Below are 14,769 nucleotides of genomic sequence, written 5' to 3'. Positions count from 1 at the left end.
AAAAAAAAAAAAAAAAAAAAAAGCCACTACCTAACTCTATCTAAATCTAACATTCTGTGAATATTTACTTTCTAATTTATATATTAAAAAATGGTAGATAAAGTGGAAGCCCTCTGTATTTTTTACTCTCATCTCATTTCCCATTCTCCACCTCTAATGGTAGCCAGTATCCTGAATTGGATGTTTTCCATCTTATACATGTTCTTCCACTTATACTACACATTTGTGCAGCTTTTTAAAAAATATTTTTAAACATTATAGAAATAAAATATTGTCTACAATTTTATCTGTCAATTTTTTAAATAAAATATTTTCTAAATGTATGCATACATACACACATATCACATATATATGTGTGTATGCATATATATACACTATACATGTGTATACTTAATGTATATGTGTGTATATATACACACACACACAGGAGAGAGAGAGAGAGATCCTTTTGTTGCCTTAGTGACAGAACTAGCATTATTGTCATAGACATGTAAAATGTTAATAAACAAAATAGAAATTCAAGACAAAAAACAAACTAAAGCCAAAACTTTTAAATCTTAATATAGGGGCTAACTATATGTCATTAAAATTAATGTGTTATATGAAGAATATTAACATACAAGCCACATTTTTCTACAAACTTTTATAGGAAGAAGACTATGTAATTATATCACATAACTTCACTCAAAATCCTGATATGTTTAATATTATTGATATGAGGAATGGTTCCTCAAATCCATTGAATTGGAATACTAGCAAGAATGGAGACTGGCACCTTGAAGCAAACACTAGTACTCTATATTACTTGGGTATGTGTCATTAGGCAGAAGAGATATTTTATCTGATGCTTTGTCTAAAGGATGAGAAAAATTGCTTAATAAACAAATGTGTTGTACAGTACTTAATATATACAGGATTCAATAAATGTTTGCTGAATGGAAAAACTGGAGAAAATAATTATTCTTGAAAAGGATTTGAGTCGAATTAAGAACTTTCATTTTATGTTGAAGGTGGCACCAGCACGCTTACACATTGACAGTTTTATTTCATGGACTTAGAGAGAATGAATACAATGGAAGCTGGTATATATTTTGTTTCCATTTTTATTATTTAATTATTTGGAAAATTAAAATATGTAAGAATAAATTTTAATTAAATTCTAAAGCATTCATTTTTATCAAAATATTTGACTATGTACGTCTTTATAATATGTACATCGTCAGAATTTCTCCACATCTCTTCCATACATATGAATTATAATTCAAGTTACTACTTTAAGAACATTTTCCAAAATACCATAATTTTGTTTACATTCAAGTACTTTGGTCACTATGTTCATTTCACCCATTTTTACTTTTTACTTCACTTTCAGTGTCAGGAAGAAACGACCTTCATCAGAGTCAGCCCATTTCTGGGAACCTGGACCCTGATGTGAAAGACGTTGTTATTAATTTCCAAGCTTACTGTTGTATTCTCCAGGATTGCTTTCCTGTACATCCCCCATCAAGAAAACCAATTCCCAAGAAGCGACCAGCCACATATAAGTATATAGGCCTTTTGTAGTTGATACCCTCCAATATCTCTTAACATAATCCTTTTCACATGTCACTCCTGGGTGAAATAATAATGCTTTACTTCTGCACAATGTCTTGTAGGTTACAAAGTACTTTCACACTCATTGCTTTGCTTGAGCCTTACAAAAACCTTCATAAGAAAATGAGAAAGTCTTACAAAAATTATGTGTGAAAGTTACTGGTAACCTCACAGTTGCAGAATGTTAGATTTAGATTATTAGACCTGGCCCAATTCCTTTATTATATAGATGAGAAAGCTGACACCCAGTGAACATAGGTGCATTACCTGAGTAACAGATCACTGATGCACATCCAGTACAGCACCAGAAACTAAGTCACCTTGAGAATCCAATGCTTTCTTAGCAGGTGCTGTCTCTAGAATAACCATCGTGGTCAAATTTCATAATAGAACTTAGTTAATGTTCTTTCAAATATATTTTAATTCTTCTAGTTAAAAACAATATTTCTATCTTTGTAACTTACCTTGTTTTAGAGTAATTACTGGACATGATGGTACTAGTACATTCATTATTAGTCTTTAAGACCCTGAAAGGCATCATCCTGATTTGATGTATATTTGCATCCCTTATGGACAATACTACTGATAAAAAATGATGATGATGCTAAAAGCTAACATTTAGTGGGCACTGAATAGCCCACTACTATGTAACAGGTACAACTCAATGATAATTATTAGATGAATTACATTTCAAAATAAATAGATACTATAAAGGTTATTGTACAAAAGAACAAAAATTGAATTTGTTTATATATTCATTAAACCACTAAAAAAAATTACTGAGTATCCACTATGTGCCAGGCATTTTTGATTCAATTATAAACAACATAGATGTGATCCTGATCTCATTATACTCATATTCAATCCAAAGAGATGACAAAACAAGCAAATGAACAAACAAAAAGGTAAACAGAAGATAAAGTATGTAAGTGTGAGTTGGGATAAATGTTATAAAAAGAACGGATATGGGGCTTGGACAGAGAGCAATATGGCAGGGACAGCCTTTGGGTGGGGTGGTTAGCACCCTCAAGGAGGGGTTATTCCAACTGCAACCCAAAGGGTGAAGAAGACCTCACTGAGTGAAGGGTAGGAGAGACCTAGGGAGCAACTTGTGCAGGTGTCCTGACATAGCAAGGGTGTGGCATGTCCAAGAATGGAGAGAGAATCATCAAGGCCCTTATGCATTCTAAGGTAGATATAATTATTAAATATTTAATTAACATTTATTATGACTACTATAACAGATTTAGATTGCTCTAGGCCAGAATGTGATAAAGGTAAATTACGATAAACTACGTATATATGCCATGGTATAGTTTTTCTTTCTTCCCACGGTATGAATTTTCCTTACTGGAAATAGTTATAATTGGATTGATTAATTTGTATTATTCAACTAGCTATGAATCATACAAAACAAAACAGTATCTTGACCCAGAAGTGCTACCTCAGGATTAAAACAGAAGGCTCAAGCTATATAACTTAATGCTTACTTTAAGTGGGCTTTGTTGATCATAACAATGGGAAATAAGAAGAAGGGGAATGCATAACATGATTATTGATAGTGAGTGATGGTATGGATAAGAATGAAGGGCTATGATTGTGAATGTTTTCCAGTGGGAAAATATCACCAATTTTTTAATAATATCCTTCATAAAAATTTGCATTAAAAGGTATTTTCTAGAAGGCATAGTGATGAAAACTGAAGGCTGGCTGTCCTCCCATGCACTTTACAAAATTATTTCAATTTAATCTAGCCTTCACTTTGGAAACAGATCTGCCACCCCCATCCCAGGCCAGGAGCTTAATGGCATTGGTGCATCCTTGTCAATTCAGAGACCATTCTTCTACACCTTTTTTCACAGAATCTAGCCAACTATATCCTCTACCCCCACTCCCCATGAAATAGCCCATGTGTCAAACGTCTTTAAAAGGACAAAGCATGCATTTCTTTTTTCTTCTCCACCATGTAAAATCTTATGGGGAAATGGAATGGTTTACATTTTAGATAAAATTAGGTAGGGTATATAACAACAAGTCATAATTCACAGAATTATTTCTCTTCTCTTTTCAGTTTATGGTCAAATGATTCTTTTTGGCAATCATCACGAGAAAATAATTATACTGTACCTCACCCAGGGGCAAATGTGATTATACCTAAAGGTAAATACATAAACACAAACGAATAAAATGTTTGTTTTATGTAATATTAACAGTATGGCAGCGTAGATGTCACAGTTAGGTTTCCACTTTTATCAGCACACTTTGGTGAAAGAGCAAGTGTGGAGAAGTGGACTCTATTAATGCATCCTGGATACTAAACCTAGCCTTCTGGGGTTTCTGTGGATTTAAACCTGACCATTAATTAACAAGAGTAGAATTTCTGGGAGAGATAGGAATCAGGTATTATACGAAAAGACATTTAATAAACTTACTCAAAACCAGGACTCACTGATAAGCTTGTCAATGTTTTGCTATAGGTTGTAGTTTATGGACTATGTTATATTTCTTAAAGTATTGTTTTATAGGAACATGGATTGTAGCTGACATAGATATGCCATCAATGGAAAGACTCATTATTTGGGGGGTTCTAGAACTGGAAGATAAATACAATGTAGGAGCTGCAGAATCTTCTTACAGAGAAGTTGTTTTGAATGCTACCTACATATCACTGCAGGTAAGAGTGAGGGCCTTATAGTTTATATCTTTATTAATCTAATTCTAAAAGGTATATTTACTCAAATAATAAGAAGGAAGCATATTCAATTGGTGTGAATAAAAAGCACAACTGGCTCTAGCCCATTAAATGCGAGTCTCAGGTAAGTCCAGTATATTTTGTTCTCCTTTAAATTACGAACTAAACATTTCGTAGGAGTAGTTATTATGGGATTCTTGAGTTTGCAGTTAGCCCAGTTTCAATTCTGTATAGAATATCTATGTCATTATGAGGTCAGGCTTAACCAACAGCTTGTTCCAACAAAGAGTCCTAGGAGTTCTGAAAATATTAAAAGAATTTAAGGCTTTTGTTTTTTAAAGAAAACAAACAGTATTTAAAAAAAAAAAAACAAAGGGACATAAATGGAATTATGAAAGCAAGAGAAAATAAATCAAAATGTTACAGTTATTCGAAACAATCCCCACATTCCTTGTAAACCCCGGATGGCCTTGAACCTGTACCAGCTTAATCAGCTCGATTGTTCTGTCAGTCTTGTAATATTGTTTATGAAAAGAATAGCTTAGCCAAAAGCTATTAAGCATCATTAAAATAATAAGTAGTTAGAATTATTATTATTTCTTTGAGAGAAGGAATAAAGTCCAGAAACTTGGTTATTAATATTTTGAAAGTGCATCATATTTTGATTAGATGAATGGCTTTAAGGTAAATTAAAGTTACAACTGAATCTTTACCTCATTGTTTTTTAGTTGGGTAACCATGGGTAAGTTATTCGACCTCTTTCATCATTAGTTTTCTCACCTGTGAAATAAGGATAATAATACTAATTCATGAATTGGGTGTAAAGAAAGGTTAAATGATATAATATATGTGAAGCCTTACACATTATGCGTGATGGAAACAGCAAGCATTTAATGATAGCTATTGGTATTAACAATGACCACTCATAAATGGCATAGCTTGGGTGTAAGCGTGAAGAGTATATCTTACATATGGGATATTACGTTCAAATACATTATGGTCTGTTCAAACACCACTAGTTTAAGTCTTATGAAATCTCAGTTTTAGGTCTGCTTCTGTCCATAAGTAGATACTGAATTTGACCTTTGAAAAATCATTTAAACTGCCTATCCAAAAGTGAAATTAAAGTCACTTCCAGTTATAATGCTGTTCTTTATATAACAAAACTCATTCCTTTTTACTAGGGGAGACTTCCAGTGACTTCTTAATTCCTTTTTTATGGGTGGATTATGTTTTCCTGGTCAATTTTTAAGTATTAACAATTTTCTGCTTCATTTCAGGGAGGTAGATTAATCGGTGGCTGGGAAGATAACCCTTTTAAAGGAGACTTAAAGATTGTTCTTAGAGGAAATCATACTACCCCAGACTGGGCTCTTCCAGAAGGACCAAATCAAGGGGCAAAGGTCTTAGGTGTGTGTCTACAGATACCAAAAGTGTCACATCTGTTTTCAGAATCTACTTTAAAATATATGACACTAAAGTACCTATCAGTTCACAATGGTAAATACTTTATGTGCTACCATTGTTTTACCGTACAATTATCATAGTAAGTACTTCTGATATAAAAGTGCCAGAAGCTTTTACAGAAATTTATTTTTATTTACAAAGGGTTATAGAAGTGGCAGAGATTTTTAGAATTAAATCACATCACATTTCACCAGGTAGAAACAGATATAAATGTGCATATTTTAAACCAAAATGTAATTTATTACAAAACTAATATTAACAAATCTCTTTGTGTGTATATTATTTTTCCAATCTGGTTTTCTTCATACAGTTTTCTTTATGTAAGCAATAGTATGTTTCACATTTTGGTACCTTTCCTTAAAAGGTAACTTTCCTACACATTATTGCATTTATAGCATTAATAAATAATCTGTGGATCAGTTGACTCTGCAATCAATTACTCAATCACAGCTATTGCTGAGATTTAATTTCCCAGTTGCATTGGTGTACTGTGGATATTCTTATTTGAGCTCAGAAAGCAAATGGTTTGAAAGAGTTTAACCTGGTCACAATTAAGAACTGTTTATATGAATGGTACTGCATATTTATTTAGGAGACACATATAAGCATGTGCTACCATTGTTTTACTGTACAATTTCTAAAACTGACACCAAGTAAATAAGGGGTTAAAAATTGCTTGAGATTGAATTAGCTCACCATTCACAAATATCCTGAAGCAGACAAATTCAATCTTAAAAAAAAATTACGTTTTTTATTTCAAAAGTAACACGTTAAACGAACAATATCAAGAAAACATATCTGTAAAGAATATACATCTTTCTAATTATCTTTTAAGGACACTAGCATTAGTTAAAATTTTTTGTGTGTCTTCCTGTTTTAATCTATGCCTATATTCATATTACATATACTGATTTGTGGTGACAGTATTGTTCCTTTCATAAAACATGGTCAAACTAAGTATATTATTATGCAATTTTCTTTTCTTAGTGAACATATTATGAAAATCTTTCCTGATCAAAATGTACAGATAAAACTCATTTTTATAGCCTATTATTCTACAGTATTAGTATATTAAACTTTATTCCATCCTTTTCCTTTTGATGTATATTTGGATTAATTCCAGTCTCCTCATGTTTTTAAATATTACTGTGGTAAGCATCTTCATTCATGTACTCTTGTATACTGGCTTTAATGTCTATGAGCCAGATTTCCAGAAGTGGGTTAAAGGGTCAAAGTCTTGTTACATGGTTCCAAGCAGAGAGCACCAATTCATTCCTTTCATTCTAAAATGTTTAATCACATAATAAAATATATCAATGAACATTTTCATTTTATACTAGCACCTAACTCAGTACTGTGTGGTGAATAAATAGGAGTGTGCTTTTCTTCTTTAGGGGTTTTTGGTGAGCTAGATCTTCATGGAATTCCACGTTCAATATATAAAACTAAGCTCTCAGAAACTGCAGATGCAGGTTCCAAAGTCCTGTCTCTGATGGATGCTGTGGATTGGCAGGTAGAGAAAATAATTATGTAATGGAACACGAATATATATAGTGGGTCAGCTGAAAAAATGTCTATTCTACTCTCATGGGCATTAATTTTCTCATTTGATTAGCCAGATGAAAAATGGGTATTTTGCAATAAGCTTGCAAAAATTGACCTGATAGGAGGCATTTAAAAATTGTGGCTTCAATGGTCCTTTAAAATAAATAGAGAACATTATGTTTGTGTGCATATATACATATGTATGTATATTGTATTTATATGTATTTTATGACTATATATTATGTATATACATTTTATGACATATATATGACTGTAGATTAGTCATATATGACTAATATATATTATGTATATACAAGCTAATATATAATGTATAAGTCATAAAATGCATATAAATTAGTCATATTTTATATTAATATATAAGTCATACAAAAAATATGAATATTTTGGATAAAATTTTAATTTTAATTTTAGTCATATTAGTCATATTTTATAGTAATGTATAATAGTCATAAAAGAATAATATGAACATTTTGGATAAAATTATTTATTATAAATTCTTTCAAAACAGAAAATGGAATTATTTAAAATATATTTTATTATCTTGGTTACCTCTTCACTTCTAATTTATGATTTTACATGTTAAGAATTTGAAAAGAAAAGAAATTCTGACACCCAATGATATCCATATACTGCCTGTGTTAAATGAGATCTTTTAATAAAGTATAAACGGTAGCAATTCTCATCTCTACTGTGCTCATAAACTATGCACAAGCCATAGAGTCCACATGTTTTAAAATACAGTTTTTAATGCCAAAAAATTAGAGAAATGGATGGATTTCATCTCCAAGCTCTCAGATCTCAGTCAGCTCCTTTCTGGTGAGAACAAACTTTAGACTCACAGAACAAAGGGAGCCTTAGTTTGAGCAAATCAATGCAGATCATCAAAACATTTGGGTTTTCTCTTTTAGTGTAGTTTATAATTGGTAAATAGAAAGAGGGTTTATTGGGAAGTACTGTGATCTATTTGCAATATGTTTTTATTTGTGATAGTTCTGGTGTGATTACTTTTTAAAGAGAGTAATTAAGTGATTTTGATATCCTATTATCCAATTAATACTGTCAGCAAATTTTGTATCAGAGTAATATTTAACCAAGTGTCACACATTTTTCTAGGCATTGGGGATTTAGTGGCGAAGAAATTTGTCCAAGCTATCACAGAACTTCCATTGGAGTGGGAAAGTCAGAAACTAAATGAACAAATAAATATCTATTAATTTCAGATAATGTGCATGATGAAGGAAATAAAACAGATAGTGTGATACAGACTGCCATGGCAAAGAGTAGCAGATAACATTGAATATTCCAGAGATGGTCTTTGTCAAGGGTACATCTGAGCAGAGATTTGGATGACAAGGAGGAGTTCAGTATACAAAGTTCTAGGACTTAGCCTTGCCCTTTAACTTTCCTCAGGCTTTTCTGCCTTTCAGAAATAACATGTGATAGTTAATTGTACTAAACAAACAAACAAAAAACTAGGGGAAAAAAATTCAACTCTTAATAATATTGTCCTGATCAGTTCTTAATAAAAATGTGAGTATGTTTGCTTTGATGTCTTTACTTTTTTAGAAAAGGTATGTTGCTGTGATTTTACTAAACTGCTGAGTTAAAGTTAAGAAAATGCTCAGATAATTCAAAATTTATAATTCTTAATGTCAAACACAAGCATATATATTTTAGAGACTTTAATGTACTGTTTATTCTTTCTGATAATACCATAATTGCCAATGAGATATAAATTAAATTTGAATTATTTAATGATATCAAGAAATATAAACCTATTTTTAAAATTGTTCTTAAATTTGGCACTTGAATTTTTCTAAGGAGGGAGAAGAGATTGTGATAACAACCACAAGCTATGATTTCCACCAGACAGAAACAAGAAGTATTGTTAAAATCCTGCATGATCATAAAATTCTCATTCTTAATGATAGCCTTTCCTATACTCACTTAGGTAAGTGGATGCTTTTTAACCAAATAGATATGTAATTGTATTGAAAGATTCACATTTTCTCTGTAATTATAATTCTTTGATAAAACATGTCACAAATATGTTAAAGGAGCATTTTATTCAGATCGGCAATGATACCCAGTGAGCACTGCTCTTTCTCTGTTGCCGATAGGCCCCGCTATGTGCTTTCATTCATTCAGCAAATATTCAGCAAAGACCTAGTGTATGACATTTTATAGGGTAAGGTTCAACACTTTCTGTTTAAAGCAAGCTTCTAGGTGATTCTTGTGCACACTGAAATTTGAGAATCCTTTATCCAAAAGCCTTGTTGTCCTAAACTGTTTCATGGATATAGTCTTTAGTGGTAAATGCATTTAGACAAGTAACAATGGAAAGATAAAACTATAATTGTTGAGGAAAGAAGGAATCAGCATGATCTGAAGATAAGTTTTCCACTTACAGGAGCAGGGCCTTCCCAAGCACTCCAGCCTTTTCCCATTTGGCATGGTACCTTCATCCAAATCTCAGGAAGTGGGAGCAGACAGTAGTGTAAAGTTAGAAAATCCTTTCAGATGCCCCTGATGCTCACATGAACTCCAGATGCAAGACAGCATGATAGACTAGCAGACATTTGACTTGCGTGAAAAAGAAACTGAAAAGAACTTCTTAAAGCAGTACTTTGATAGAAGCGCATGTGTCTATAATTCTATATCATATATTTTCTTTAAATCATAAAGAAAAGTTTTATTTGAAAAATGTTTCATTGTAATTAGTTGTAAAACAGTTGGTTTTTGAAGTTTGACATTATAGATTCTTTCATTTAAAATATCAAGCATTCTTCTCTGTTGGAAATGTACCTGCTTGTCTTAAAGTTTTGAATAACATTTCTTAAAATGTGGCGTGTAATCTAGGTTATGTTTTACAAATTGTTAAGATGTAAATGTACAGATGGTGTTGGATATGCTACTACCTATTGATGAAGAATCTTGTGGTTGATATAAAACATGCCACAGAGAAAGTGGAACAAACCAAGGTTTAGGTGGCGGGAGTGTTAATTGCTATGTGTTGTTGATTCTCCTCCTAGCTTTGGGCAAATTCTTTTACTTCTCTACATTTCCTCATCTATTAAAATTACAATACACTTCTCAATTTGCCATACAACAGGGTTTTCATGTGTAATTTGAAGTGATTATATACTACCTTCAAGATTTGTTAAGTAGTAACTTTATACTTGCTGATGATAATAATAATTTTGATGTAAATAGAGGAAATATTTTTGGTTATATTTCATTTTATAGATACGAATATCATAATATCAGACTGCCATCTGTATATGTTTAAACATGTAAATCTAATAATTCATGCATTCATGTTGATTTTTGACTTATTAGAAAGCTGTTTAGCATATGAACTGCAAAGGAACTAGTAAAGACAGATATTTATCAGCACTGGCAATAATCTAGCTGCCTTTATGCTGCAGCTGAAAAATACCATGTCCCTGGAACTGGTGAGAGCTACATGTTAGCAGCTGATGTTGGGATACTGAGTAGGAACATCAAAATAGTTGGTGAAGATTACCCAGGTTGGTCCAAGGACTCTTTTGGAGCACGCATACTGGTTGGCTCATTCACTGAAAATATGATGACATTTAAAGGTTAGTATAAATTCAGTTTATTTTTCTAAATGAGCTATAACATGATCTCATCTATATTTAGTCAGCTCTTACATAATTCTCACTTCTTAAATAAGATTATGTGGGAAAATAAAACATAAAAAGTGATTATGTAGCCCAGGTGTTACCTTCCAAGAAAATTCTCTTAAATTACTGCTTTTACTTTTATCTTCACGGACAAAATGAATTATCAAATTAACAATGACCTTCGGTAACAGCTAGACCAGTCTTTCACCTAACAGAGATAATTTTATAATAAGTACCGCAGATCATTTGTTGTTTTTGTTTTGGTTTAAGGAAAATTTCAAGCATACACCAAAAATAGAGAAAACAATATAATGAATCCCAATGTACTAATCACCAGCTTCAACGATGATCAGCTTTGGCCAATCTTGTTTCATCTACACCTCCATCCACTTTCTACATGCTCTTGGATTGTACTGAAACAACCACACATTATATCATCTAGAAATATTTTAGTGTGAAACTGTAAGACATTTTAGAAAACATCAACAAATATCAGAACTAAAAATGTTAATTTCTTAATAATAATTTCTTATCAAATGATAGTTCAAATTTCCCCAGTATTCTCCTTCCCTTCCTCCTTCCCTTCCTTCCTCCCTCCCTCCCTTCCTCCCTTCCTTTCATCCTTCCTTCCTTCCTTCCTTCCTTCCTTCCTTCCTTCCTTCCTTCCATCCTCTTGTTTCAAATAAGGATCTAAATAAGATCCACATTTCAACTGGTTATGAATCTTAAATCTCTGATTCATTCCTCTCTCCTTGCATTTTATCTATAAAAGAAGTTGGTCCTCTAATTCTGGGGAGTTTCCAACAGTCTGGAATTTAGTGATTGCATTCCTGAAATTTAACTTGTTCTCGTCTCCCTGTATTTCCTATGCCTAGGTGATATAAAACTAGAGACTTCAGGCTCAATTTTTAGGCAAGAATTATGCCAGACAGGGTGTCTCAGGCCTGTAATCCCAGCACTTTGGGAGGCCAAGGTGGGAGGACTGCTTGAGTCCAGGAGTTTGAAATCAGCCTAGGCAACACAGAGAGACCCAATTGCAACAACAAAAAAAAAAAAACAAAAAAAAAAACGGAAAAGATACAGTTGGTAGTGTATTTTTCCATCAGTAAGTACATAATGTATGATTGTTTCTCTTCTTACAATGCTAATAGCTACCAAATAACATTGCCTAGATTCATTAAATCATTAAGATTTAAAATTTCCTTCTCATTTATAATAAAGAAAATCTCCTCTAAACAACCATTTGACTGCACTGAAAAATACTTCATATAGGGAATACAGGAAAAAATGCTTGATTTTTCCTCATATTGACTAGGTTTCAAAATAATGTGTTTGTTCCCAAGCATCCTCCAAAGGTGACAGGGAGTTTTTGGTTTGTTGTTAGTATCATTATGTGCTCCTGGGTCAAAACATATTTGACCTGTTCAAATCCATTGTGATTGTTAATCTGATTAATACTCAGAATGCTCCATTATTGACCTTCAGAACCTTTTCATGTTGATGCCTGTCTTCTTGACAGTTAGTTTTCTAAGCCTCTTTACCTTCTGATACGGGAAGCACATACTGTAATTTTTTTCTAAGACTGGAACTCAATTGTTCCTCCAAGTAATTCTGGTTCTTTTTATTGGAAGATGTTATTTGGATCCCACAATCTGGGTACTAGGACTAGAGCATCCATTCTTGATTTGAACTGTTGCTGCAGGTACTCACTTGTTCAAAACACTGCCTATTTCATTTTGCAACAGATCTATTCTAGCAAATCTTTATATTGAGAAAACAGCAATCTCACTATAGCCTCTACTTGTTGGTAATAATCTGCCAGAGGAAGCTCACCTGATGATGATGGTGCTGCTGCTGCTGCTAATGATGGTGATGGTAATGATGATCATAACACAAGATCACGGGCACTGTGCTAGGCATTAAACACGTACTATCTCATTTAATCCTCATAATGTTATGGCATAAATATCCCTCTTTTAAAGATGAAGAAACAGATGAATAAAGGGGTACAGTTGCTTTGATCTTGAATATTAATCTGTGCCTTTCTCACTTCAAATTCGGTGATGAACCCTATTCCTATGACAGTCTTTCCTTGCTCCTATATATTGTTTTGTTATGTGAGTAAAGATAACACATCTGTGGCTTTTGTAAGCCCAGGTGGTTTATAGTAATCATGTCTTCTCTATCATTATCTCAATTTTTCATATCTTCTCCACCATGTATATAAGAATTGGCTCATGGATTGCAAGGTAGGTTTTCCCTTCTAGTACAAAATAACTTTTCTCCAACACATCCTCTTAAGTATCAGTTTTTGAACAAATAATATTCTCTTTGGTTATTTTCCAGCCATGAATTCCTGGGCCTCAGTTTTTTTTTTTTTTTTTTTTTTTTTTTTTTTTTTTTTTTTTTAACTAGATGATAGAGATATAAAAGTTCCTAACTCACAGGGTGCTTTATGAGAATTAAACCCCATATTGTCTGTTATGCATTTAGTGCAGCACTTGACACAGAGCAATCTCTCATGGATTGTTATTGCTGTTAGTAGTCTGTAAAATTACCCTTTGTCACCTCGATGGTACTTATGATAAGCTGACTGGCAGATAATTGGCAATACATATTCTGAAAGAGATTATAAAAGATAATGCCCTTAAAAGCTCTTTATGCCATCAAAAGGGAAGTATCAGGTAAATTATATCTTATGCCTTATGCCATACATTCTCAATTTGAAAATATCACCCCCCACCCCAGGAGGAAAAACTTAGTTCTTGGGGTGGGGGCAAAAAACATAGGTATTACAATGGTTTGTGGTCCTCCAAAAGGCCACTGTACACTAACAGATATATGGTATATATGTGTTATTAAAATTTTGTGGGAGAGTGCAGGCTATTAAGAAAAAAAAATGTGGAAAAGGGCTACTTATGAGTACAATGAAAAGAGGTCGAGAAATACTACTTCTTCTGGATTAAAGGAGCAAAGAATAACTAATGATTTTTTCATGAAAATTTGAACTTTGTGTAGCTTTTCAAAATGTTTTATTCCAACTGTTTTAAGAAAACAAATTTTAAATCTTTCCCTACCTTAGGAAATGCAAGAATAAGTAATGTGGAATTTTATCACAGTGGTCAAGAAGGCTTCAGGGATAGCACAGATCCAAGATATGCTGTAACGTTTCTTAACCTAGGACAGGTTTGTGCTTTATTTTAATTTTGTGTATATTAAAATATGTAAAATATTTTTATTTTCATGTGACTTCTAAATAGCCACATCTTATATTAGCTAAAATTATAATCTAATATAATAAAACTTTCTTGGCCCATTAACTTTTTAGACCTATGTAAGTAGGATTTGATTCCATCCATATTGTGCACTTATTTAAGGCCAGTAAAAACCATAAGAAAAGTAGTATAGAGGGTGAAATAATTGAAGATCTATAATAGTGGTTTATATATCCACTTTATTTTGCAATGACAAAAAACATTTTTCCAAATGGTTTCTATTAAACAAAGAGAGTATTGCTCAAACTTCTCAAATGAAATGCATGTTTGATCTATGCCTCCATCAAAAGTGGCAAAATAAATATTCCTAGAGGGCTGGTGATTTAAGAAAAATGAGAGACAGCATATCTCTTAGTAGAAATAAATAAATAATCTTGCAGGTTTAAATTGAAACCCCTAACCTGTTCACTGAATGGTTCCTATAGACATTTGAATAGTAACTCCTTGCCTAAAGTGTTTTTTGTAATAAAAAAAGATCCCTGTCATCATGAACTATTCTTAAAAAAGTAATTTTAGCGCCTTAACATTT

General features: G+C 32.4%; 1 protein-coding gene across 1 annotated transcript in view; it reads left to right on the top strand.

The window, feature by feature from the left end:
• The window catches only part of PKHD1L1 (PKHD1 like 1), a 168,107-nt gene that overhangs the window by 115,197 nt on the left and 38,141 nt on the right, over positions 1–14,769 (top strand). Inside the window, 9 exon segments of the mRNA XM_017891546.1 lie at positions 650–809; positions 1,373–1,544; positions 3,665–3,753; positions 4,119–4,267; positions 5,566–5,695; positions 7,147–7,265; positions 9,140–9,269; positions 10,747–10,920; positions 14,048–14,151. Of these exon segments, the coding sequence (XP_017747035.1) occupies positions 650–809; positions 1,373–1,544; positions 3,665–3,753; positions 4,119–4,267; positions 5,566–5,695; positions 7,147–7,265; positions 9,140–9,269; positions 10,747–10,920; positions 14,048–14,151 (1,227 nt within the window).

The sequence above is a fragment of the Rhinopithecus bieti genome, unplaced genomic scaffold (genome assembly GCF_001698545.2).
Source record: "Rhinopithecus bieti isolate Rb0 unplaced genomic scaffold, ASM169854v2 scaffold_18921, whole genome shotgun sequence".
Classification (NCBI taxonomy): Eukaryota; Metazoa; Chordata; class Mammalia; order Primates; family Cercopithecidae; genus Rhinopithecus; species Rhinopithecus bieti.
The sequence above is the reverse complement of the archived record's forward strand: the minus strand, read 5'-3'. Positions and strand labels throughout refer to the sequence as shown.